Source organism: Hesperophylax consimilis, chromosome 12 (genome assembly GCF_061612785.1).
Source record: "Hesperophylax consimilis isolate HC1 chromosome 12, BYU_Hcon_1.0, whole genome shotgun sequence".
NCBI classification, from domain to species: Eukaryota; Metazoa; Arthropoda; class Insecta; order Trichoptera; family Limnephilidae; genus Hesperophylax; species Hesperophylax consimilis.
Genome location: NC_142847.1, coordinates 16,280,608 through 16,305,541, shown reverse-complemented (window position 1 = coordinate 16,305,541; position 24,934 = coordinate 16,280,608). Strand labels below are relative to the sequence as shown.

The 24,934-nt window shown below is 33.5% G+C and overlaps 1 protein-coding gene across 2 annotated transcripts in view; it reads left to right on the top strand.

Annotated features, from left to right (window-relative positions):
- LOC149419238 (uncharacterized) overlaps window positions 1-18,886 on the top strand; it is a 71,963-nt gene extending 53,077 nt beyond the window's left edge. For both annotated transcript variants that reach the window (XM_089637744.1, XM_089637742.1), the window contains 4 exons: window positions 11,292-11,369; window positions 13,830-13,967; window positions 16,074-16,170; window positions 16,845-18,886. In XM_089637744.1, coding sequence (XP_089493870.1) covers window positions 11,292-11,369; window positions 13,830-13,967; window positions 16,074-16,170; window positions 16,845-16,998 — 467 coding nt within the window. In that variant the 3' untranslated portion in view covers window positions 16,999-18,886. The remainder of the gene's footprint in view (window positions 1-11,291; window positions 11,370-13,829; window positions 13,968-16,073; window positions 16,171-16,844) is intronic.
- The last annotated feature ends 6,048 nt before the right edge of the window (window positions 18,887-24,934 follow it).

Sequence of the window (24,934 nt, the reverse complement as noted above, 5' to 3'; positions counted from 1 at the left end):
CTAACTCCTTCCAACCATCTGGAACCAGTAAAATTATGGCTTTGGAGTTTATGAGGCTAAAGTTAGTGGGGAGGGGAAGTAAATCGGTAGGAGGAAAGTGGGGAAGAGTATTTAGATCTGGTCACCAAACACGGCTAAAGCCATTGCAAAAAATGTTTCGATTCTGAATAGCGGTCTTTTACTAAGGCAATAACGAAATTATCTATATACACCTTAAAAAATATACAATATTTAATAAAATATAGTACCTATATAGAAAAAACACAGATTAATCAAATTTAATTTACTTGAAATACAATAAAATTTAGTTTGTTTAACAATATTTTGCTACTAAAAATCTGTACTCTTCCTGTTGTAAAAAATTATTAAAAACACGTTTTGTTCTGTTATTTAATATGTTATAGGTATGAAAAAAATCAAAATGTATCCTTAAATGCAACAGAAGCATTTGTCAGGAGATTTTTGCTCTATTTCAAACGTGTCATATTTTATTAAATATTTTCACCGTTTTCACTTAAGGCGATGCCATACGTAGTAATGCAAAATCATGTGTTTTTGGTTTGAAAATTTGGTCGCCTAGAATTATTTATTTTGAATACATCTTGGCCTTTGAAATAATCGAGAATTTTTTAGATTATTAAGTCTTTTTATAAGCCCAGAAAAAAATAATGTATAAGGCCTATGAAAACTGCTTTAAAGTTCAAAATCTCTTACTTACGAACCCATTTTCGGTTACGATTTTATTGTATAGTGTGGAAAAGTTATTTATAAAATGATCGGAAAAAAAATAAATATTTATGCCTGAACATCCACAAAATAAAATAAAAGGCACTTTTTGGCCATGTTTTTTTCTTGCATAAATCAAAACAGGCGGACGGTGTTAAGCGGGAATTTAAACCTTATCGCCATCTACGTAAGGGGTGTTATTGATAGCAGCTCGATTAAAAATATTACACGACGTAGTGCATCGCCTTAATTACGGTCGTTTTTTAATATTTACTTATCTCCCTTTCAAAACCATCTTAGAACGCTTACTACGGGGCCAGCAAATGAAATATATTTATGTTTGTAATAAATTAAAACGTCTAACTTCTTCCTTTCGTCAAAATTGGCTATAATTACAAAAACAGGGGAGGGGATATTAAAATAAGCGACTAAGAAGCTGATAACGAGGGATTCTGCAGTAAACCCGAACGATCACGGCCTTCGTTATTAATTAACGTTGCGTATAATATTATAGCGGAATGGCGGCCTTGACTATCGATGGATAAATTCTAATAATTAATCCCAGATTTGTCTTTCCCTGCGAATCTTCCAATATTTATTAGAGTCTTAGCGTAATTATATTAGAGCAGAGACATAGCTGCTCGTAAAGACTCGTATAGACTTAGCTCGTAAAAAGTATTTTAAAAAGGGTATTTAGTTTTCACAATTATGATTTTAAAATAATTACTTGGAAATAAAATCTCTGAGGCGTGTGGTAGAACCATGTATGATCGTGTGAAAAATGCGGAGATTTGCAAAGAACTCAAGGCTTATGTAAGCTTAGATGGTTTGGCCATGTAGAATTAATGAACGATGAAAGGAGTACAAGGAGTGCATATGTGATTGCTGACGAAGTCGGGGATACCCGAGGCACGGCATGGCACGACCAGGTGAACCAAATACTTGAATCGGGTCATGTAAAGAGTCTGAATGATAAAAGGATGTGTTTGAGACGATTATGAATGTGAATAAGGCAAAGATTTTGTGCCAAAACCGAGTTGTTTGGCGGTCTGTCCTCTCTGCCTGCCCGTACAAAGAAACAGCATGATCTGATAGTATTATTGTCCCAGCGTCTGGACGATGTAGGCCCTCTGATTGGTCAAATTCATATTATGTGATTCGGATAAATTCTGCATTGGGGGTCTGCAGGCAAAAAATACCAATCTGCCCCTCAATTTTAAGCAACCGTAAGGTTCATTTCGGTTTGCAGGCGACTGGATACAAAAAAAATAAGACATTAAAAATTAAGACACGATTTCATACTGAAAAAGAATCGCCACATGTAATACGATATTTCTTCAAAAATATCGTTTCTCCTCATATAATTTTTGGATAATATCGAAGAAAATATGTTTTAGAAAGTTTATAATCCATTGGATTCATTAAATTACAGTGAAAATTATCCACAATTACGTGATTACGTTTGACGTTTGACGAAAAAAGCACGCGTTCATTCAATATGGCCGGCAATAGCTGGCCGACACAGAGCGCACCTCTGGCGGTGTAAAAACTAACCAAATAACTGGCGCGAATATTTAAATATGCAAAATTACTTGACCATTAAGCGTTTTATAAGAAGATTTCTTCTGGAAATTAAACTTTGCAATGGCATTTTTCATTATTATTTATAATTTTTTTTGCTTATTAATTATATCTGATTTTATATTGACATGTTTTATAATTTCTCAAATTTAAAAATTATTTATTTTCGATGCTTTAATCCTGATTGTTTATTTATATCTTAAGAAATAGGGTAAAAATACCGTTTGAAGAGAAAATGTTTAATTTTTTTATTTAGTATTTCAACTTTCAATTTATTAGAATAACCGTTATTAAATGTTATTTGTCTTATGAATATATTGTTTTATGGTTTTATGCAATTTTTTTGTTCAGGTCTTAAAATACTTCACACAGGATATAAAGCATCACAAATAAAAAATTTCGAAATTTTAGAAATAAGAGAACATGTTTATAAAAGTAGATATAATTAACAAGATTTTTTTTTTATAAACTCTCTTTTAAATATTTTCCCGCTTAACTGGTCTTTCATATTGTAATTCCTAATTCTTATAAACCCAGCCTACTCTTACCCCTCCCCCTCCTTCTACTTTTTTTTTCCAATTGTAATCTATATTTAATTTTTGACTTCGGTGTATACTTCGTTCATGAAACATGTATTGTTTGTGTATAATAAAGTGATGTTAAAAAAGTTATTTGTTTTTTAATAAAATAAAGTTTAATAGGATAACATTATTTTATCTATTTCCATTGTATATCAATGCATACGTACATAATAAAATGTAAACATTATATTTATTTATTAATTGGACAATTTTCATAGCGCCGCTTTTGTGAGATATCACCTCAGGGGCGCTATATTGTAATAATCTACCTTTATATATAGATTTTTACTCTCCTGATGAAGGTGTATATATATTCTAACTTTAAACTTTATTAGATACAGTAACAGTTTTAGGTAAAGAATTACCACCAGTTGGAGTAAAATTTACACCTTTTAACTAAACCGACTGTTAATCTCATCGCACAATTACCCTCCTTTTATCCATAAACACGGGTACAATTAATCAATATGTAATAATCTATTATTTCAGTCAACTTTGTTATAACTATCTTTAATTGTTTTGAAAAACTATACGATATTGATTCAACTTATAGACATTGACGGTTTTAACACATATTTAAACACTGCAAGTCTCCTATGAGCAAATTATATTAGGTACCATAACAGTTAATATCAGTGCCGTGCAAGAAGTGCCGCCCACTGGGCCCAGCAGCAAAAACCCGCGGAGCGGGTTTTTAACTGCTAGTTGTTAGTTAATTACTTAAATATTAATTTTAAACTTACGAAGCTCTAATATAAACCTACAGATGATGTACATTTATTTATTTTATTGTGTTTAAATAGTAGATTTCAATTTATATATTTAAAAAAAAATAATAATTAAATGTAATGAAATAATGTTTTTAAAAAATTTAGGAAAACAAAAAATAAAGATGCACATTTAACTTCACGCAATTCAGGGGTGCACTTCTAATTTAAAAATGACTTACACAGTATGTTATGTTTGCATAGATAGTACTGAAAACCAACCTTCCAACTAAAATTTATAATAGCAAGCCGCAGAATGGAAGTATTTAATATACTTGACCAATCAGGCATATTCTGTCAGATGTCCGCATTACAATAAAATCAAAATAAATGGAACATTTCTGAACGTATCCGAAAACTAAAAACGGCGTTTGAAAGTTGGAGATTTCAATAAATAATAATATTAAAATTTTCAGTGCAAACAAAAACATTAAAAACGTTTACGTTTTTTTGTTATGTATGATAACTAAAAAATACACGAAAACGCTTGCATTTTATTAGACAAATTTATTAAAAACGATTTATTATCTCATTTTTTGTTGTATCAATTATATGTTGTATTATATATTTTGTTTTGTTGTATCAATTGAATGTCAGAATAGTATTATATGTTTTGTTGTATCAATTGAATGTCAGAATACGGAATCTATAAAAAGTATTGAGTACATAAGTGCTCAATATGACGAAATTATTAAAAAATTGGATACAAATAATAACCAAAATAAATCAATCCAAAACGAACTTGAAAATATAAAAAAAGAGCAAGTGGGAAAAAACGCTACAATAAAAAAAAATGGAACTAAGACTAGATGAAATTGAATATACATCAAATCTGCACTACCTAGAATTTGCAGGAATTCCACAAAAAAATGGTGAACAACTGGAGGAAATTATAAAAAAAGTCGCATCTGCAGCTGGAGTTCAAATCAAACACGCTGATATAAACAATGTGACCAGAACTACAGACCGAAGACTTAATGCTCCGCCAAAAATCCTAGTAAAATTTACAGAAATTAAACTAAAAGAAATCCTTCTATCTAAAAAAAGAGAAATGGATCTTAATTTACTAAAGGATTTGACAAACGAAAAAGTGTACATAGGTGAAGTAATAAGTCCCTACAAAAAAGAGTTGCTTTGGAAAGCAAAGCAACTAGCCAAAGAAAAAAATTATGAATTTGTTTGGATCAAAAATGGGAAAATAATGGTTCGTAAAGGTCATGATCAAAAAATTTTGTACGTAAATCATCTGGACGACCTCGATAAATTAATATAACAAATCACATACTTGAACACACCAAACTGAAATACCTACTGAGAACATGGATAAGGAAACAATAACTACAAACAAACCAGATGAACTGCTAACTCTTAAAAACAATTTTAATATATTAAATAAAAATATACGAAGTATCAACAAAAACTTCGATGAACTTCAAATACTAATTAAGAATCTAAAAATTAATCTTGATATAATTATCCTCACTGAGTGCTGGATAAAGGATAAATATTCACCCTTACATATTAATAATTACACCTCATATGCAACCAATTTGAATTACACAAAAAATGATGGTGTGATAGTGTACATTAAAGATGACACTAAAACTGAAGTCAATGAAATAAAATTCCCAAATGCAAACTGTTTGAAAATCAAAGTGGGTGATGAAACCACTATATTAGCTCTGTATCGATCACCAGCTACAACTAATATTAATCAGTTTCTTGAAACGCTTTCTAATGAACTCAATCTTCTAAAAAACAAAAAAAATGTCTTCCTCATCGGAGATATAAATATTGACATACTAGAAAACGGTCATCCAAATAGAACTGATTATCTGCAAACACTGGCCGCCCACGGACTTGAAAGTTTGATAAATAAACCTACGCGTGTTACAAATGACAGCAAATCTTGCATCGATCACATATTCAGTAAGACTGTTAAACCAACCAACTGTATCATATTGTAATATTTCGCCCTTTCTACTTCAAACTTTTCCTTCTCTTCTTTCTACGATAAATTTTCCTTAAGTCCCGTAGGTAACTTTTCCATAAGGCTTTGGTTATATATATATCCGGGGTAGGAAGGTCCTCCCTGCCGTCTTTTCTTTATTACACACCCCTTCAAGTGTGTACATCCTAGTTTGTCTACGTGACGTACGACCTTGAACGTACTCATTTCACGTGACGGTTCAGTATAAAAAGGCTTCACCGAACGTTGTGTTGGGTTTTTGTTTCTCGGTTTAGAAACCTAGTTATCTATGTATGTGTGGTATCCCTTGGTTCTTTTGAGAGAGAGTGAGTTGAATCCATTACCGCTGTGTTTTAAAACCATTTTATAAACCTTATCTTCTAAGTCGCCTGCTCCCCCCCCACTAGCTACTCGATTCTACCTATCGTAGGGTAATGTGAATATAATAAAGTGTTAGATTTTATATATGTGATATACATACGATAAGTTTATGGTGTTAGTTGTCGGCGCCATCCATGTATATATTTTGGGAGGGGAAGGAGAGGAAAGGAAATGAATTTTTTTCAAGCTAAGATTGACTCCTCCTCTTACCAAACAAAACTGATGGATGATAATTTGAGCAAGGCGATCGATATCTGCGTGTCTGGATATCACAACCGGCCGGGTCTCCCCTTGTTCCAAATCGGCAACCTTCACGCCAGAATAAAGAAAACCAGGTCTCATCACCAATTTCAGAATTGCCCCAATCTCATACACCTCCAGGATAACCTACTTTACTGAGTGTAGAAGGGGAAAGCCATGACATCCCTTGTCACGAATCTAGTCGCGAAAATGTGACACGTAAGGTCCTAAGTTACGAGCCACCTCTAGAAAACATTGTAACTCCCACGCCGTCGGGGATTTACATCCCTTTCTAGGTCAATACATAGATAACACACGACGATCTTGTCGACATTTAGCCTGCTTTTTAACGATAGGTTGTGTGCCTACCCATTCAGCCAATTATCATGTGAGATATATGTAAGGTCTACTCGAAATGCCAAATTTAGGATGAGGACTGTCTGTATTTTAATATTCGGTTCTAGTAATTATTTTATGAGGTTACTAGCATCCTCGTGTATTAGGTATGGGTAACTCCTACTGAATACCTATCCTCTCAGGTAGGTATAAACGGATAATTGGTTTGATTTTTGCATTTAATTTAAAGAGGCTGCCTACCTCTCGAAAGGTACCTGTTGAGAAAAGTTGTTCGGTTGGTAGTTTTATTTCGGAGATTACCATCTCCCTCTTTCGACTTTAGATTTGTTTTTGTGCATCCCAATTCGTAACTTAGAAAGTCAAACAATAGATGAAAAGTATTAAATTAGAAAGTCAAATAACAGAAGAAAAGTTTTCATTCTGTTTTGTCTGGTTGCATCCGATCGCTTTCTATTTGGGCGGTCATACGCTAGCAAAACTTCCCCTTTGACTGACTGTACCTGCGTCTTGTCCTATATATGAAAAGGTCGTTGACTCGTCTCTCGCTCACAGCTGATTGACGGTTCGCCTAGCACATCCCTGTTAATGATAACATTATTTGGGCGGCAGGTGTCGTAAACTTAGTTCCTGTACCTCGGTTGTATCCGTCTTTTAAAAAGGTCCTCTGAAATTTAATAAATAATATAAAAACTCACCCAGTTAGTCACCTCTCATTCTCAGCGTGAAGCTTACCTGGTTACACTCTATAGCTAAACCACTTTAATTTTCGACTTCCTCCCTACGCTTATAAAAGGGTAATTAAATATTCCTGTAAATAAAATTGTACCTCCCTAATCTGTCAGGATTCGAACCCACAGTTAATAATTTATTTGATTCTCTGGTTTTCGGTCTCCGTGGATAGAATGCCATCTCGCCAAATCAATAACCTAGCCCGATTAAACACTTCCTGCCTTTATATGTTCACTCTGTTTTAAAAACGCAATCATTATTTTTATCATTTCCATGTTTTTAAGACAAGTCACTTAGTTTGAACTACATATTTACGAAATCACGTTTAATTTAACACATTTTATATTATAATCGCGATCGCCCAACCCTTAGCGCCCCTGGGGTGATTTTTCACAAAACGGCGCTCCACAAATTATCCAATTATTATTATTGTCATTATTATTAATTGTTTTCTCACTGAGTCGAACCACTTTCACTTCACACAAACACCGGATCAATAATCTTTCACTTTAATTCAATATTCCACAATATTCTCTAATACCATTTGAATTCAATAATTAACTGTAATTTCAAACAACACTTCTGATTTGTATCCATTTCTCGGGGCTGTCAATGCACCCAAGTTCAAGACTCGACTGTCCCTCCGGTCTCTCCTTTCCCGTGGGAATCTGTTTACTCCAGGCCTGTCTGTCAATAAATCTTCCGTCGTTGTCTAAACAAAAATTTTTTTTGAGCACGTTCGTTTATTATTTATCGTTTATTTTTGTGGATATTCAAAACATCACAATATTCACCTCTACTATAACCGACCACTATACAACAATTTTATCTATTACAAAAAAGAAAATACAAAGATCGCAGCCCTACCCAATTATCGTGCAGAAGACAGAAACCATATGGAATGAAGTAAAACAACAATTACTAAATACAAACTGGATAAACCTACTGGAGAACCTTGATACAAATAGTGCCTGGAGTAAATTCATTGAATATATAACTCATACCATCATGTCAAATACCAAATCAATAGAAAAAAAGATTTCACATAAAAATCAACATCTTAAACCATGGATAACCCAAAGCGTTATAAATTGCATTAGAAAAAGAGATGAACTACACAGGAAAGTTAGTTTAAATCCTTGTGATATTTTTATACAACGATATTATAAAAGATACAGAAATATTTGCAAAAATGTTGTACGCAATGTCAAAGAAAATTATTATAAGAAAAAAATAGACGAATGTAACAATGACCCACGCAAATTATGGAAGATCATTAATGAAATTACAAGTGCAAAATCATCCCATAACAAAAGCATAGATGAACTAACAATTGAAAATACCCAAATCTCTTTCGAAAAACATCCGGACAAAATTCTCGAATACGTAAACGAATTTTTTACAAATATAGGGTCAAAATTGGCAAAGCAAATCAGACATCCAAAAACTAGCATTTTACCAGAAGAAAAGGAAAGTATGAACCAGATAGATAAATTAAAGTTAACTAATGTAACCAATACTGAAATCAGAAACGCAATTGTATCCCTCAATGTTAATAAATCATCGGGAAATGATATAATCTCAAATAAAACAATAAAACAACTCCAAAATGAACTGACCTTCCCTTTGACATACTTGGTCAATCTGTCTATATCTACAAATGTATTCCCCTCATGCCTTAAAAAAGTAACAGTTATACCTATACATAAAAGTGGTAACAAAAAGGATATATATAACTACCGACCCATAAGTCTCTTAAGCTCCTTTTCAAAAATCTTGGAAACTGTAATGAAGAAGCAAATTGTTCATTTTCTTGAACAAAACAAATTATTATCGCCATCCCAATATGGCTTTAGGGAAAATCTAAGCACCAATGATGCCATAGAAAATCTAACAAGCATAGCCATAAAAAACATAGATGAAGGGAAAAAGTGTTTGGCTTTATTCATAGATCTTCAAAAAGCTTTTGACACAATAGACCATAAAATATTACTAACTAAGCTAAAAAAAATAGGAATGGCCGAAACAACAATGAACTTATTAGAGTCATATATAACAGGGCGAGAACAACAAGTACAAATTGGCAAACAAAAGAGCAAACTACTATCTTTAAACTATGGCGTCCCTCAAGGAAGTGTACTGGGACCGATCCTATTCATTATCTATATCAACGATTTAACTAACCTTACCATTAAAGGAAACATAATCAGTTTTGCTGATGATACTGTTTTATTATTTCAAGAAGAAAATTGGACGGATACATTTAATGAGGCTGAAAAGGGGCTTAGTGCAAAATTGGCTTCAAAATTGGCTTAAAATCAACTCGCTTACCCTTAATATAAGCAAAACAAAATATATAACATTTTCAATAAACGCAAGGAGCCAACCAATAAAATCACTAGAACTAAAACTACGCGAATGCCATGGAAATAATATACAATGTTACTGCCCCGTCATCGAAAAAACACAAAACATAAAATATCTCGGAGTAATAATCGACGAAAATCTTAGATGGGACCTACACATCAAAGGTATTACGGAAAAACTCACAAGCCTTATATATTTCTTTAAAAATCTAAGAAACGTATTAAATAAAAAGGATATGAAAAAGGTCTACTACGCATTATGTCATTCTCGAATTGAATATGGAATCATAGGATGGGGATCTGCTACACATACGTACCTACACAACCTGAATACGATTCAAAAAGGAATCATAAAGACCATATTGAAAGTACCAATTAGAACGCCTTCAATTGAAATATTCAATTCCTTTGACGTACCAAATGTACAACAAATATATGCCAAAAATATATTATTGAAGCTCTTCAAAAATAACAAATCCTCTACTAGACTGTGTATGCATAACACTAGATCGAACAAAAATGATATAAAAAATATTCCAAGTTATAAAACCACATTCGGACAAAGAAACTATACATACTTTGCAACAAAACTCCATAACATCCTTCCCCAAGACATAAAACTAATAAAAAATCCTAATAAATACAAATCATTAATAAAAATATGGCTGAAAGAGGTCAATGAAAAAACCCTAATGAAAACACTAAAAACGATATAGAAGACACTAAAAATGACATAGAAGACACTAAAAACGACATAGAAGACAAATAAACCATATTTAAATAACTTTAGTCCGCCTCGGCACAGGACCCCCTAGTGAGGAGGACTAAGAAATACAATATTTTATACTTAATTTCACCATTATATTTTGTATGTAACAATTATTTTATATAGTCGCTAAAATAAAAATAAAATAAAATAAAAAAAATGTAATAAATGAAAAATTCACAAAGTTTCATATTATAAATAACGGTCGAAACCTTTTGTTTCATAAAAGTGCACATTTGAATTGTTTTGTGTTTAACTTCTAGATTTTAAAATTCTTTAAATATTAAACGTGGCGTTTTTTTTTTCTTTCTAATTCCTTGTAGATTATACTTCTCACCATGACAGTAAGTGAAACAACCATTTCTATATGACCATGTGAGCTCTTCCCAAAAGTGTGTATGGGATAGCTTTGTTTCATTCATCAAAGCCAAAAAGAGGTAACGTCCAGAGTGAAAGATGCTCTCAGTACCTCCATGGTGTAAGACTACCATTCAAAATATGAAAAAGATGCTTGAAACTGGCTTTGGCCGTATATTTTGATTATGACGATGCTTCTTCCTTTGGGGTTTTATTTACTTGTCATGATTATATCGTTCAAGTTTGTGCAAATTAGCAAAGTATTATCGTTTTTTTACTGTAATTTTACAAGCCAACTCGTAGACTAGGGATTTTTGAGGCTGATTGTTTTTTGGAATCTATGTTTTGCTTTTATATTTATTTGTTAAAGAACTACATTTTTTAATAAAATAATCGTCCTTGTGACTCCTCCGGCTAAAATGTGTTAGTTCTACTCCATCGGAATAACTCAATGTTAATTCTGTATTTCAGGAAGATGCAAGTATCACGAGATGTTCCCAACTGACAAGTTGATAAACACTGATCCAGCTCTGGACTCTGCGATTATTAGTAAGTTTATCTTTCTTAAAACAATAAACCTAGCTGCTCGGAACCAGCGGGGCTATGACACCACCACTGTGGATTGTTGTGAAGTGTCCATCAACTAAAATTTTAAAAATCCTTTGTAGAAGATCATTGTCCATACTAAAGTACAAAATTAGCAAGTAATGCACTGAACGGGGTGGCACCGTGTTAAAATTGAATGATCTCTGTGTGAGAGACAATCTAATGGGCGTTTTAATCTATGCTTAATTCATTCCCATACACATTTGGGGATCAATGGTGAGAGGCACGAAATAAAAAACGTGTCGTGAAGATCACTGTGTTTATTGAGTCAGTTGCCGTGACGCGGAGATGATGTAGGATAAATGTTGAATACTCCGGTTGCTGCGGTGATGTGGTCTAGGCGGTAGTTGGCGACGGCGCGTTGAGACCGGACTCGATGACTGTCAGGCACTGGCGATCTGGGGAATCAATACTCCAGTGCTGACGGAAGGCCGAAGGTGCGGCGGACCTTGTAGGCAGTTGAGCGGGAGCGGCGTAGACCAGTGAGGATGCTGCGTGTTCTCGTGGTGGTCATGGTGGCGTGGAAGAAGCACTGGTCAGAGACGCTGGAACCAGGGCGCTTGTAATCCGAGTAGCGCTGGCCAGGGACGGCGATCTGGGCCGAGGCGCTAAGGTGATGTCCCGATAGAGTCCATGATGGTACGGACGAAGCCGGGTATCTTGCCCTTGGCGGGGGGCGCGGGGGCGCACCGATCGTCACTCGTGAGATTAGTAAGTCGTTGGCGGCAGATTGATGACTGACTGACTCGCTGCGTCGGGCATAGTTATACTACACGGCCGATGGCAACAGTAGGTAGATAGATTGCAACTAAATCCGAGGCACTCGCTCAGTCTGGACCTTTCGCGAAGTTTCGACGGCGCTGCAATTATGCACAGGCGGTAGACTCGAACCTTCTGGTGAGTTGTCGTAGTGTGCCAGACCGACTGCGACGTAGGTAGGTTGCTTTGTTTTGATTTCGGCTGCAAATACGTACCTGCAAGTACGTACCTAAGTAGCGTCGAGCTGCTTATTATAAATGAATTAATCTGGATTCTTCTGCTACACACATATGGAAACATAATTTCGTGACCCGTTTGAAAAACGTTAATTGATAATAATAATAATGATATCTTTATTAAATAAATTTGCAAATATAAACATGTAAATAAATAGAATACCTAACAATTTTAGATAAAGTTGAGGATTCTAATAATCTGCCTCACTAGACTAGCGGCTAGACTGTGTTGAGGCAGTCATCTTCATAGTTAATTTAAATACTTGTCAGTACCTACACTTATATTATAATATAAACACTCAATATTTTTGTTGTTATACTATTACTTTTATCCAAATTATAATGTTCTTTTTAAAAAGGTTTGACACATTTTTTTTATGTTCTTTAGAAGAATATTGGACAATCTCGATGCAAAATTTCTTTGCCCGAAAGTATTATGCTTTGCAGAATTATGTTTTAATATTTATTTAGTATTATTATTTTCATGCTTACGATTTCATACAGATAGTTGCCATTGGAGAAGAAGTAAAACTAAAACGGTACTAAATCCTCAAAAATGGCAACATCTCGAACATAACCACAGAACAAATCAAAGCATCTGTTTATTGCATTTGCACTTGCCTTCAACAATCATCAAAAATATACTCGAAATTCACAAAACCAAACCGTAATACATTTTTTCTTCAATCGTTTAACATTATTATTATGAATAAAGATATTTTTGTTATTTGTTTTTGGGGTGTTGTGCCGTGTTGCGCTAACTCCTTCTTTAGCCAACGTTTCGGACAGCATTGCAGTGTCCATCATCAGGGCAGATGTGTTATTACTTGTACGAAACGTTGGCTAAAGAAGGAGTTAGCGCAACACGTCATAACACCCCAAAAACAAATAACAAAAATACTTTTGGCCGTGAAAATCTTAAATCATATTTGAATAAGGTTAATTCTAATAAAACTAAATGAAACATGAAACAGAACAAGACACAGAAAAAAAAAAAAAGATATCGGTCTCAACTGGGAGTCACGTCCAGAAATATAAGAAAAATTAGTTTCAAGATGATAATGTTTATTTTGAATTTTAAATGTGAGATCGACAAAAATGACGTATAATAATTAGGTCCCAATGGTCAAGTGGTTAAAGACGTTGTCCCAGTAAGCCAGATATCATGAGTTCGGTTTCCAGTTGAGACTGTTATATTTTTATTTGTCTTGTTCTGTTTCATGGTTCATTTGTATTTATTATTATTATTATCTTCTTCTTCAATGATATAATATTTCATTGATGAGTATAACCTTTAAAAGTTATTAAAAGAAACGTTGTTCCAATAAAAAAAAATGGTTGCTTGGAAAGAGATCACAAAATGGTTGGAGATTTGATATCACTAATAATTTGGCGTAATTATTTTCAGACTACAACCGAACTGAGGTGTCTTTTGCTATCATCAGTCTGTTTGTGATGAGCATGGGTTTCGGCTTCTCCATTTACACCTTTCTCAATCCACGCTACATGTTCAAGAGACTTGCTGGGGGCATTCACTTCATTACTGGTGAATATTCTACATTTTTTAATGTTTTTGTTTTTGTTTGTCAAAATACTGAGATTTATTGTAAAGACTGTATTACTAAGCATACTTTGTGATGAAAAGTTATTTAATCTGTTCCCGATGTGGAATTCGAACTAGATTCGTCGTATAGCCTGCCGATCTAGGCATCCTACCCACCGGTTACCTTTATATTTTGGCTGCCGTGGAATATTTATTTATTTATTTAAACGCCATAAAATGGCTTTTACAATAGAATGATACATCAGATTATAAGCATACAGTGGTGCACAGGAAAATATTAGTAATAAATTACAGAAAAAATATCGTGTACACAAAAATATTAGTACAGGTGATACAGTTATTAATAGAAGTGCAGTGAGACAATACATAATTAAAAGAAATATCTACTAGTGTAACAATAGTTGAATAAATACTAGGTTTGTATAAGACCTGATATCAATCGAGGTATGAGGTATTTATGATAATAGATAGTAAAAATTCTATTAAGGTATAGACTGTTATAATATCAGAATATTTTATTTGAACAGAATATTAATATGTATAATATAAAGTGACTTGTTAACGTGTATAATCTAGCAAAATATTATAATAGAGTAATTAATAGTGAGTTTAATGTTACCTTCAAAATTAATTCTGCTTGGAATAGCTGGGCAGGTATCGCAATTTGGCTTTGAAAATTCAGGGCTGTCAGCGATTTAATGATACTTTTGAATAAGAAATAATCATTTTTAATAAAATAATACATATGATAGCTAACACTATAAGATATCTAAAGTAAATAGTTTAGATGTAGTAAACTATGATATAGGTAGGACCCACGCGGAAGAATATGATCATGCCTAAGATTGATTATTGTGATTGAGGTATGTAATTATAGCCTTCTTATAACTATATTCATTGCAGTTGAAAACATGTACAACTTCTGAGAAAACATTGCCAACTACATGCAAGTAGGTATAAGGGAGTATCTTAATGACTCAGTCCTGATATTGTTGTTGCACTTAAACTGTGTTAATAGAATTTATGGCAACAAGTTACATACTACTATTAAAAAAATGTTATTTTACAGTACAGTACAGTAATAATACAGTACGGCGTTTTCCGTTTCTTTTAAGCAGTTCCATATGAGTTCCATTAATATTCCTTCTGAATAAAACGTGATTTTTTTAGTGTAGTACTTATTTTAGACGTCTTTTACGATTTATTACAATCAACCATTTACCATTTGTGAAACTAACTTAACATCACGCCGTTTTCCTCAAGGGTAAACAACTCGGTCTTTCACACTTTCTTCAGTCATTCGCTCTAAGTGCCCAAACCATCTAAACGTCCATTTGCATTCTTTGCGAATCTCCATATTTCTCACACGATCTTACACGGTTTTACCACACATACCCCTCAGGGTTCTCATATCTACAGCAGTCTACTTTAATCCTTCCTCTGCTAGTTCTGCGCCTCACTACAACACCTCAGGGTAGATATAAAAACTCGATTGTAGACTGCCCCTTGTAGTTATGCTCTTTTGCGAGCAGTCCTCTTTTAGTGGAGTGACCTGCATTAACCCTTTCAGCTTTTACATCTCTCGTTAACATACTTCCCAAATACACAAACTTATCTACCTGCTCCAAGTATTTGTTATAGACGAAGTTAGTTTATATATCGATGCCAAATAATCATTATCAACATGATTGGGTAATAACATCTGATCGACAAACCAATAAAACCTGTGAAAGAAATCATTCAGCTCTCCTACACACTGTACAATATTAGCTTAAGCGTAGTTCAATTCGGAACAGGAGTTTTAAAATAAATAACAAGCATGTAACTTTTTTTTTTCTATAAAGCGTATGATTTTATTATAAAACATCGGATCAATTAATGTTTTATGTTTTTTTTGTTATTTGTTTTTGGGGTGTTATGCCGTGTTGCGCTAACTGTTTCTTTAGCCAACGTGATGGACACTGCAATGCTGTCCGAAACGTTGGCTAAAGAAGGAGTTAGCGCAACACGTCATAACACCCCAAAAACAAATAACAAAAATACTTTTGGCCGTGAAAATCTTAAATCATAATGTTTTTTGTGTTTCAGTTGCAACGACGATGGTGGTTATTCAAGTCCTGATATCGTCAGTGGATTATGAGAAACAGTATCTCCAATATACGCATCCTAAAGGAGCGACACATTCGTAAGTATCCTGCTAATTTTATTTTATTCATTTTACAGTCCTGATAATATACTATAAACATAGACTATAAAAATTGTATCTTTAAATTATTTTGTTCGATTCATTATTTGATTAATTTGTGTAATATCACAATTTATTTATTTAAAAGAATATACAGTATATTTGCGGCATGTTTTGGAGTGGAAGATAATTACAATATCGTCCTGGTGTAAGACCAACATTCAGAGTTAAAACGTTGCTTACACAAACTCAAAGCTGTCGAAGGCAAAATAATTTCACGGTTTTGTAATTGTATACAGTTAGGAAAGTTTTATCAGTCAGACAAAACGTAAACTTTTGATATTATCCTTCCCGTTGAGTATTCAAAATCTCTAAAATTGCTATCGTCAAACGATGTTTAATTTTAAATAGAGACCTTTTAGTTTTGGTATTTTCTTAGTTCCTACGAAACCCTTCAACATTTTTAGAAATTCTTTTCTCATTCTTAAATTTACAAAAGTAGGTATAAAGTAACTAGATAAAAACAGATTTTTTTTAATATGTTGCTATCGTTCGCAATTGTTGGTATCCGCCGTTATTCCCGACATTTAATTTATTCCAGTAACTTTATTGTATTACACAAATTGTTAAAACTGACTGGAGTTCCTGACTATTCATTTTTTACCCATTTGCAGATACGGGTTCAGCTTATATTTGGCCTGGGCCGTGCTCATCATGAACGGGTTCGCTGGCCTCTGCTTCATGCTCTATTCCCGCAAGAGGAAAGGCAACAAGGCGCTGACAGAAGAACTGGGAATGGCAGACGAACCTATCAACATCGGACGATGAGAACCGCCGTCTTCGACCCAGAATCGATAGAACCACGTTAATCAGTATCGATTCGTTCAAAGATAATAAAATCAAAGGGAGATATAGCACAAAGCTACGACCAAATTACACGGACTCTCAGAGCGGCGGAGCCAATGAAAGCTCTGCGTTTGGTGTGTGCGTTGGGCGCCACTATGCATACATGCGATATTCAGTAGTATGGGTGAACAATGGTGAAGATTTTTTTGTGAGCGCGTTTTTATACTAATAATGGTTTACGGCCGGTCTCCCTTGTTTATACTATCTATGGATTCGTCGGATAGAATGCAAAACGATGACGATTGAATTATGGACTGTCAACAAATGGTTCAATCAATAACCGCAAATCTATCCGCTGTTTGTATTGAACAAGTTACGATAATTTAAATTGGAAACCGCGGAATCATTTGGAGGGAGTCGATTCATTGGTCACTGATGGAACAGAAAACATAATTTAGTTGTATTGCGAATCGGTGAAGTATCTCCCTCTGATTGTGATAAAGAATGACACCACAGTCTTTAATATAATACGTGAGGATAGCCTTGATTTGTTAGTATCAGATTAAAAAAATTTAACAAATTTACCTAAAGATTCAGTTCTTCTCAAGTGATGAGCGTACACTCTTGGCAAAACTACAAGAGGAGAACCGAGTGTAAAAGGGTAGTAGACGTGCTGGTCTTCCTGTATCCACGGCGCCATACCTTGAGTCGGTTTTTTTATGCCCCACTCAAAGGAATCACATCAATGAAAGGGGTGAATATTGTATGGGTATAAAGGGGGTATGTATTGAGTTGTTAATGGGACAACGCAGCAACAAACTATTACAAACAGAGCACAACTACGCGATACAAAGGTGAAGAAGTAACACTAAATATGACTAGTTGCGTAGAGAAAGCATGGTGAATGTTGACTCGCCTTAAATCTTTCGATAAAATTGTGCACGACATCAATTTAATTGAATCTACTTAATCGGCTTACGAAATTGACTTTTATTCGCTATATTCATTATAGACAAGTTAAACTGACCAAGAAGTTGATAAAATATTCGTATAAATAAGTGACTTAATAATATATATGTGAAAATTTTCATCATTTTGGAACATTCTGAGAAAAGTGAAATACAGAAGTTTCTCTCATGTTTTTGAAGTTATCTATTCTTTGAGATAAATTTAATATCAATTAGTGAGATCTCTATGGACAGATTGTTTCGCAGATTTTGAACAATTCATCAAATTTCAAAGTTAATTCCCTCCTTGATAATACTATTCAAATTCTATTCTATTCAAAGTACTGTGGAACAACCGACCCATGTTTAAATAATAACAGAACTAGAATAAAACTTTCCTAGAACTTGAATTTTAACTTTGAAATTTGAAGAAATGTTAAAATTCTTTATATCTTCATAAAAAAATGTGTTATTAAAATATTACGATGTTATTTACGTATTATAATATTAAAGTTGAAGCAAACTTTTAAAATAAAATTAACTAGAGACATCTATTGGATAAGTACAAAACTAAAAGCGGATAACTTGATTCTGAAATTTCAAGTAATATTCAATGTTCCGAAAATGTATTTGTATAAAGTTGTATGCTTTTGCCTAGCAATTGTTAACTTATAAATAGTAATCTGTTTTTTAAAGCATGCTTTCATAGTTTTTAGACAAATAAATAAATTGTTGATTTTTGAATTCCTACTATCCTGCCATCTACTAAAATAATTCAGAAGCGCAGCTTGAAACTTCCCGGCTTTCAATGAAAAATGTTTTGATTTCTAAAGCAAAGAGTGAAAAATGAATTCATTTTGTGATTATATTGTTTTTTTTGTTTCCTTCGAAATAAAGCATACCATTTGATATAGTTATTATTGTCAAACATATTTATAAATAATATTTTAAAATATTTAATATTGTATTATTCAATTGTTTTTTATTTATTTTTATTATTTTCAAAACTTGTATAATATAGTTAATTTATATGACAATCTTATTCCTTCCATTCTTAATCAACTTGTCATTTGTCACAAATTATTGTACATATTATTTATCTATTTGTAATAAAATAAATCGTTAAAAATGATAATCTATGTTTAATTTATTTATGTTTACTATTTCTGATTAGGTAGTTACTTTAAATTATTAACGAGTGTTAAAAAGTTTATACAAAATATTTTAATGCAAAATGTATTCCTGACACAGTATTAATATATGTTTTAAATAATTGAAAAATCAACCAAAAATATTACACTTTATTAATTTATTTTTTAACTTAGTCCCAGTTTTTTTGCGGAAATTCGGGTGTGACAAAGTCATCAAATGGTCATTCAGCGCCATTTTGTTTTTGACAGTTGAAAAGGTTACGGATAAAGGCCGGTTCAAGTCCGTTTCACCGTTTTAATAAATTGTGATGAACAAAATAGGACAACAATCAAATTGCTAAGCGGGTCATTTAAAATTCTGTGAAACAACTATGCCTATAAATTAGTACATAATATTATAGATAGAGGTTACATAATTATGTGCTAATTTAAAATCACATAATATATAGCGCTAAAGTTACAAACTAAATACAATTTTTTAAATTTCAATTCATAATAGCTCTTATTATTTTGTATTGATCGGTATTTCTTGCGTTATTGGACAGGAAAATGAGATTATCTCCTACAGCGAAATGTTATGTTATTTACAAATAATGTGTGTCATATGCATTTCTTAAAAAATGCATTTTCAATTTGGGAGGTGGGTATGGGTACCGTCGCCCCGGGAATTATTTATTGGATAACCAACACCTCTGCCATAGGTTACCCCAAGTGGTTGGCTACGTTTGCTGACTTAGCGGGGGTGCCCGGGTTCATTGTGTTCAAATCTTAGCGGAGAATGCGCCAGCTGCGTGGCGGGCCGGAGCGGAAGAGGCCGGTGTTTGGGGAGACCCTTTGACCTCTCCTGCTGGTCTCTCTCGACCCATTGTCTTGAACCGCAGCGGGAGGGATGGATTGATGCGTCCGTCACTCCTGTACACACTGACCTCTAGAATCCTTCCCACCCTCTCATACCCTTTTCCTTCCCAGAACTCCCTCCTTCCTTTCTTTAAAAATATTCTCCACACAGCATCCCCAAAGATGACATAATTCCTGAGGGAAATTATTTTACAAATAAAAGTAGACTATAGAGAACATAACTTTTAGAATTTTAAGAAAATACGGAATATTACTTACCGAAAATATCCATTTGTATTACAGTAATTCAGTAATATCCCTCTTTATTTTTCCTTGTGGACAGTGCATAAGTGCGATTTTGTTTGATTGGCATTGAAGCCAAATCTAGGACAAGGGGAAATTGCCTTGCAGCCATCTTGTATGACAAACTTTGGAATGATATGTATGCAAAGTGGTGCAAAATGAACTATTTTAATTTTATTTGTGTGTTGTTAACGTCTTATGATTTTTGGGGGAATTTGATGAGACAAGGAATGGGATACGTCATTAAAAAAAAATTGTGGGTTTTGCCATTTTTTAAACATCTTGACCCCTTCAACCGTGACTTCAAATTCAAATTGTTCCGTCCGGGGCTTTTTAGGTTCATGATTTTTTCATATTATTTTATGATTTTTCCCTAACAACCCCTGCAAAACGTCACCATGGCAACGATCAAATATTATTTTAATCGATTATTTCGTATCGTAACGTCAGAAATCATTTATACATAAATTCAAAACAACTGTTAAATACTTGTGATATTCCTTCTAATAAACCATCGATAATAAAATAATAAAAATGAGTGAAGAAGAAAAGACCGAAGATGTTCCACGGGAAGAACCAGAGGAAGTCAAGGAAGAAGTAGAAACAGTTAAAGAGGAGGAAGTAAAAGACGTTGTAGAGGAACATGTTGAGGTTAAAGAAGGTATACATTAGGAAAATATCATATAAAAGCCATCCGTTAATAATATATAATCAACGTTTTTGATACACGTGTTGGTCTGTATAGTTCCCGTAAGCACTCAAGCCAAATATCCATTGTACTATCATCTGTGTTTCACATTATTTCTCTGACAATAGTCCAGTTTCTTCAATAAAGTTTACCTGGATTATCATTGGTTGTTTGGCGATTTCTCCTGGTCCCATAACGTGGCTCTCCTAAAATGAGTATTTTTCCTATTAAGGCGGAACGTTGGGACCATAGACAATTAGTGATATTTCACCCCTTCACAATAATTTTAACAGCTATTACAAACTTAAACTTAGAGCATCTGGAAAAAAACATATATTTTTTTTAATTTATCAGAAGCGCCAAAGGAACCAATCAAAGTCGAAGTAACAGAAGGAACCGAAATAGCAGAAGGAGCAGAAGATACGATACAGGAAGAAGGTAAAGGTTTTATTACTCATATGTTGACAATAAATTGTTTATTCGCTTTAAATTATATTTTTGTAAGCTTCATCAAATCAATTTTGGAAATCAAAAAATTTGATTTCCAAAATTGTATTTAATTGCTTCGTTCGTAGGAGAAATTGAATTCGAAGAAGAATATGAACTTGAACAAGAGGGTTCTGAAGAGGTAAGTGTTCCTAAGTCTTATTCTTTTGAAATCATGATCAATTATAAATAAACCGTTTCATATAATTCGATAAATATAAATCATGCGAATATTATTTCTCTCGGGCCGAACTTTGCACTCCGTTGAACTGAAGCAACATATTTTTTTGGTGTGGGTGTTTAATTTATTATTTTAATAATAAAGGAAGAGGCCGAAGAAGGCAGTCCGACTGATGAAGAAAAAAATAAAGAAATACAGAGACGAATCCTGGCGCAATTCGCTGAACCAGAAACTGAAGAAGAAGCCAGTGAATCCAAGGAGGGAGAAGAAGGTACAGTTTTGGGTTGACCAGCTTACAATTTCAAAAAATATACTTACTGCAAACTTAAAACAACAACATCCTCCTACAGCACATTTTAATTTCCTTTCAGAGCCCGAAGCATCAGTCGTGCTAACTGTATTCGATCGTGATGAATATCTTGATAAGTATAAGGCACTCAATGAAGAAAAATCTACCCTCACATTGAGGAACGCCGTACTCTGTAGGAAGATGAATGAGTATTTTAAAAAGAAAAAGGTTCGATCTTTTGATTTTAATGATAAAAACACTATTTACCTATCTATCATTGTTGATCCGTATAAAGTGATAAAGAATGCATTTTTTGAGATACCGCATACTGTCAGTTGTATTTTCTATTCTTACAGATAATACAAATACCTAACCCAACTGATATTGATCCTGCAAAGTTGGAAAAGAGATACCAAGCCTTGCTTCTTGTTTATGATCAAGCAAAACAAGAAAACCAAGCGGCAGAAGCATTTGTAAGCGTTTCTTTTTAATTTTCTTAAAATTAAATTAAAATAACCAACATTTTTTCCACCACTATTTAAAAAAAATGTTAACGGTGTCTTCATCACGATATAAAAGTGTAAAGTATACGTTGTATGTCCTGATGAAGAAACCTTTAGATTTGAAATATATTGATAATTTTTTTATTAAATAATGGTGTAAAAACTAATTTTGTATTTGTTACTTTCATTTAATTAAAATGACGTAACAAAGAGAATTTTAAATTATTGAAGTCTTATTTTTTGGGCGGATCGAAAAGACGTATTTTCAGTCAGGCTTCACCAGAGTTTTCCTGTTTTATACTGGTAACAAATTCAATGAGATTTACTGACTTTGATTGAATTATTCTTCTTTCATAACGACTTAATACACCGTCTTCTATGTAGCACCTTATCTTATCAATCTTATCCTGCCAATATTTACGATTTCTTTCTGTTTCAGTTAAGACTCGATCTAGAAGAGACGTTGAAAATGCGAAATATGGAAACTGAAAACTTCGCCGAAGAGTTTGCAAAATTTGTGGAATTGGAAAAGACCATGTCCAAAAGTCTTATTTATGCTACTAGTGGGAAACGTATTCCGGTTGAGGTGAGATTTTTAAAAGCTTTGGAAATTTTTGTTTCCATGAATAAGTGGACAAATCTAAATTATTTTTAAAAGACAAGTATTTTTTAACTTTTAACGATGATATAATATAAATGTAGCAAGCAGTGAACGGAAAAATAGAGGTGTGGCATTAGATAGATTTATCACATACAAATAAAGTGAGGCAAACTCATGGCACAGGACGACCAGCTAGACAACTAGAAATTTTTTTGACTTGCTGAAAACGGCTCACTTATTGTTATGTCATGCTTTTTGCTATCAAAAATTGTGAAATAATTAATTTTTTTAGTACGTCGACCGAATCATCAGTCGACAGCGGAGAAAAGTAAAGGAGATAGCTGCGATGAGATACAAGTACATTAAGTGTCGAAATATTGTCACGCTTTCTGAAAACAAGTTAGATGAAGTGGAACGCCTCAGTGAAGGACTGCAGGTGAAAGACTACGAGAAAATGGCCGAGGATAATGAAAACTTCTTGAAAAGATTGGAAGGTGAGGTTAACCGCAATCTTTATTTGATAATGAAAGCTTTTAGAAATAATGTAAATGGGTTTAATGCAATCCACGATTTTTTGAAAATCACGTCAGATAATAAGCCTTTTCCTCTTGAATGCAAATGGTTGTTTTACCGTTCAAACAATTGACGTGTTCATACAGATACTATCAAAAGTTTGCGAGTAAAAAGTTTATTCCCATAAACTACAGAGAATGAGCGTTGTTGATCTAGGTTTCTGACCAGATTTTTATTTTTGCTCCCTGTGTAGTTTTAATAAACCTTGAAGTCTTCAAATGAAAATTTTCAACAGTCAATCTAACAACTGGGACTGTAATAATTACAATGACCCACATAATTCATTCAATAAAATCTTGATTCAAAATAGACATAATATACAATTTTATTGATTCTTATTTTTTTTCACATTTGTTTACTTTTTTTTTGCTTGCAGAAAAGGAAGTGGACCTTAGAAAGCAGAGAAACATATGTTCTAAGTATCACGAGATGATAGCACACATGAAGGAGGAGATTAATTGCGAGGCGGAGAAATGCATAGAGTCGGAGGAGAAACTATTAATCATAGAAATGGACTGCAGTAAAGTTAGTAATATTCCACTTATCATTCAGCTAAACATATTTAAACTGTATGGTTACAGAACCTACACGAAATAATTGAGTTTACGCAAAAGCTGCCTTGCGTAAATTCTTCTAAATTCATTTATATTTTCTTACGTGTACATTTTGGTTTTAGGCAAGGGAAGAATTCGGAATTAAAAAGGACCAATTGAAGGTCGTACAAGCAAAATTGTTGGAGGAACGTAAACTGTCTGGTTTGCTGGCCTATCCAAAACTTCACCAGGATTTTAAGAAGACTGCCAAAATTGTAAGTATTACCAATATGATCATTTCATAAGTGTTTGTCTGTTTGGAGGTATTGTTTCTATAAATAATCAAATGCCATTCCTCAACTATTCACAATATGTAGTAATTAAACAATACCTTGATTCTCTGGCCAACAGCAGCAATGTCTAGATTTCTTTGTACGATTTATTCGACACTCTCCCCAGACATAATCCCCAAAATTATATTTGAAGCTCGTGTATGACTATTTACTTATTATTACAAATAAAACTTTATCAAGTATAAAGAGTATTGCGTAGTATATTACTGATCGGAAATATATAAGTACAGTGTAATAACAGTGCCATTTGATGTTTTCAGGTTGAGAAAATGAAAGATGAGCAGAGAAAAATCCTAGGCGATCTGGAAATGACGAGGAAAAGGTCAAGACCCCTACCTCGGCCAAATTCGATAGGTGCCCCAGAACGGCATCAAGTGAGAACAAAGCCCAAGTTGCATCGCTCTGTAAATCTTGGTTCATCGCGCTGTGGCTGCTAAATCAAAAACACATAGAGGCGTACCGCTGGTGTTATC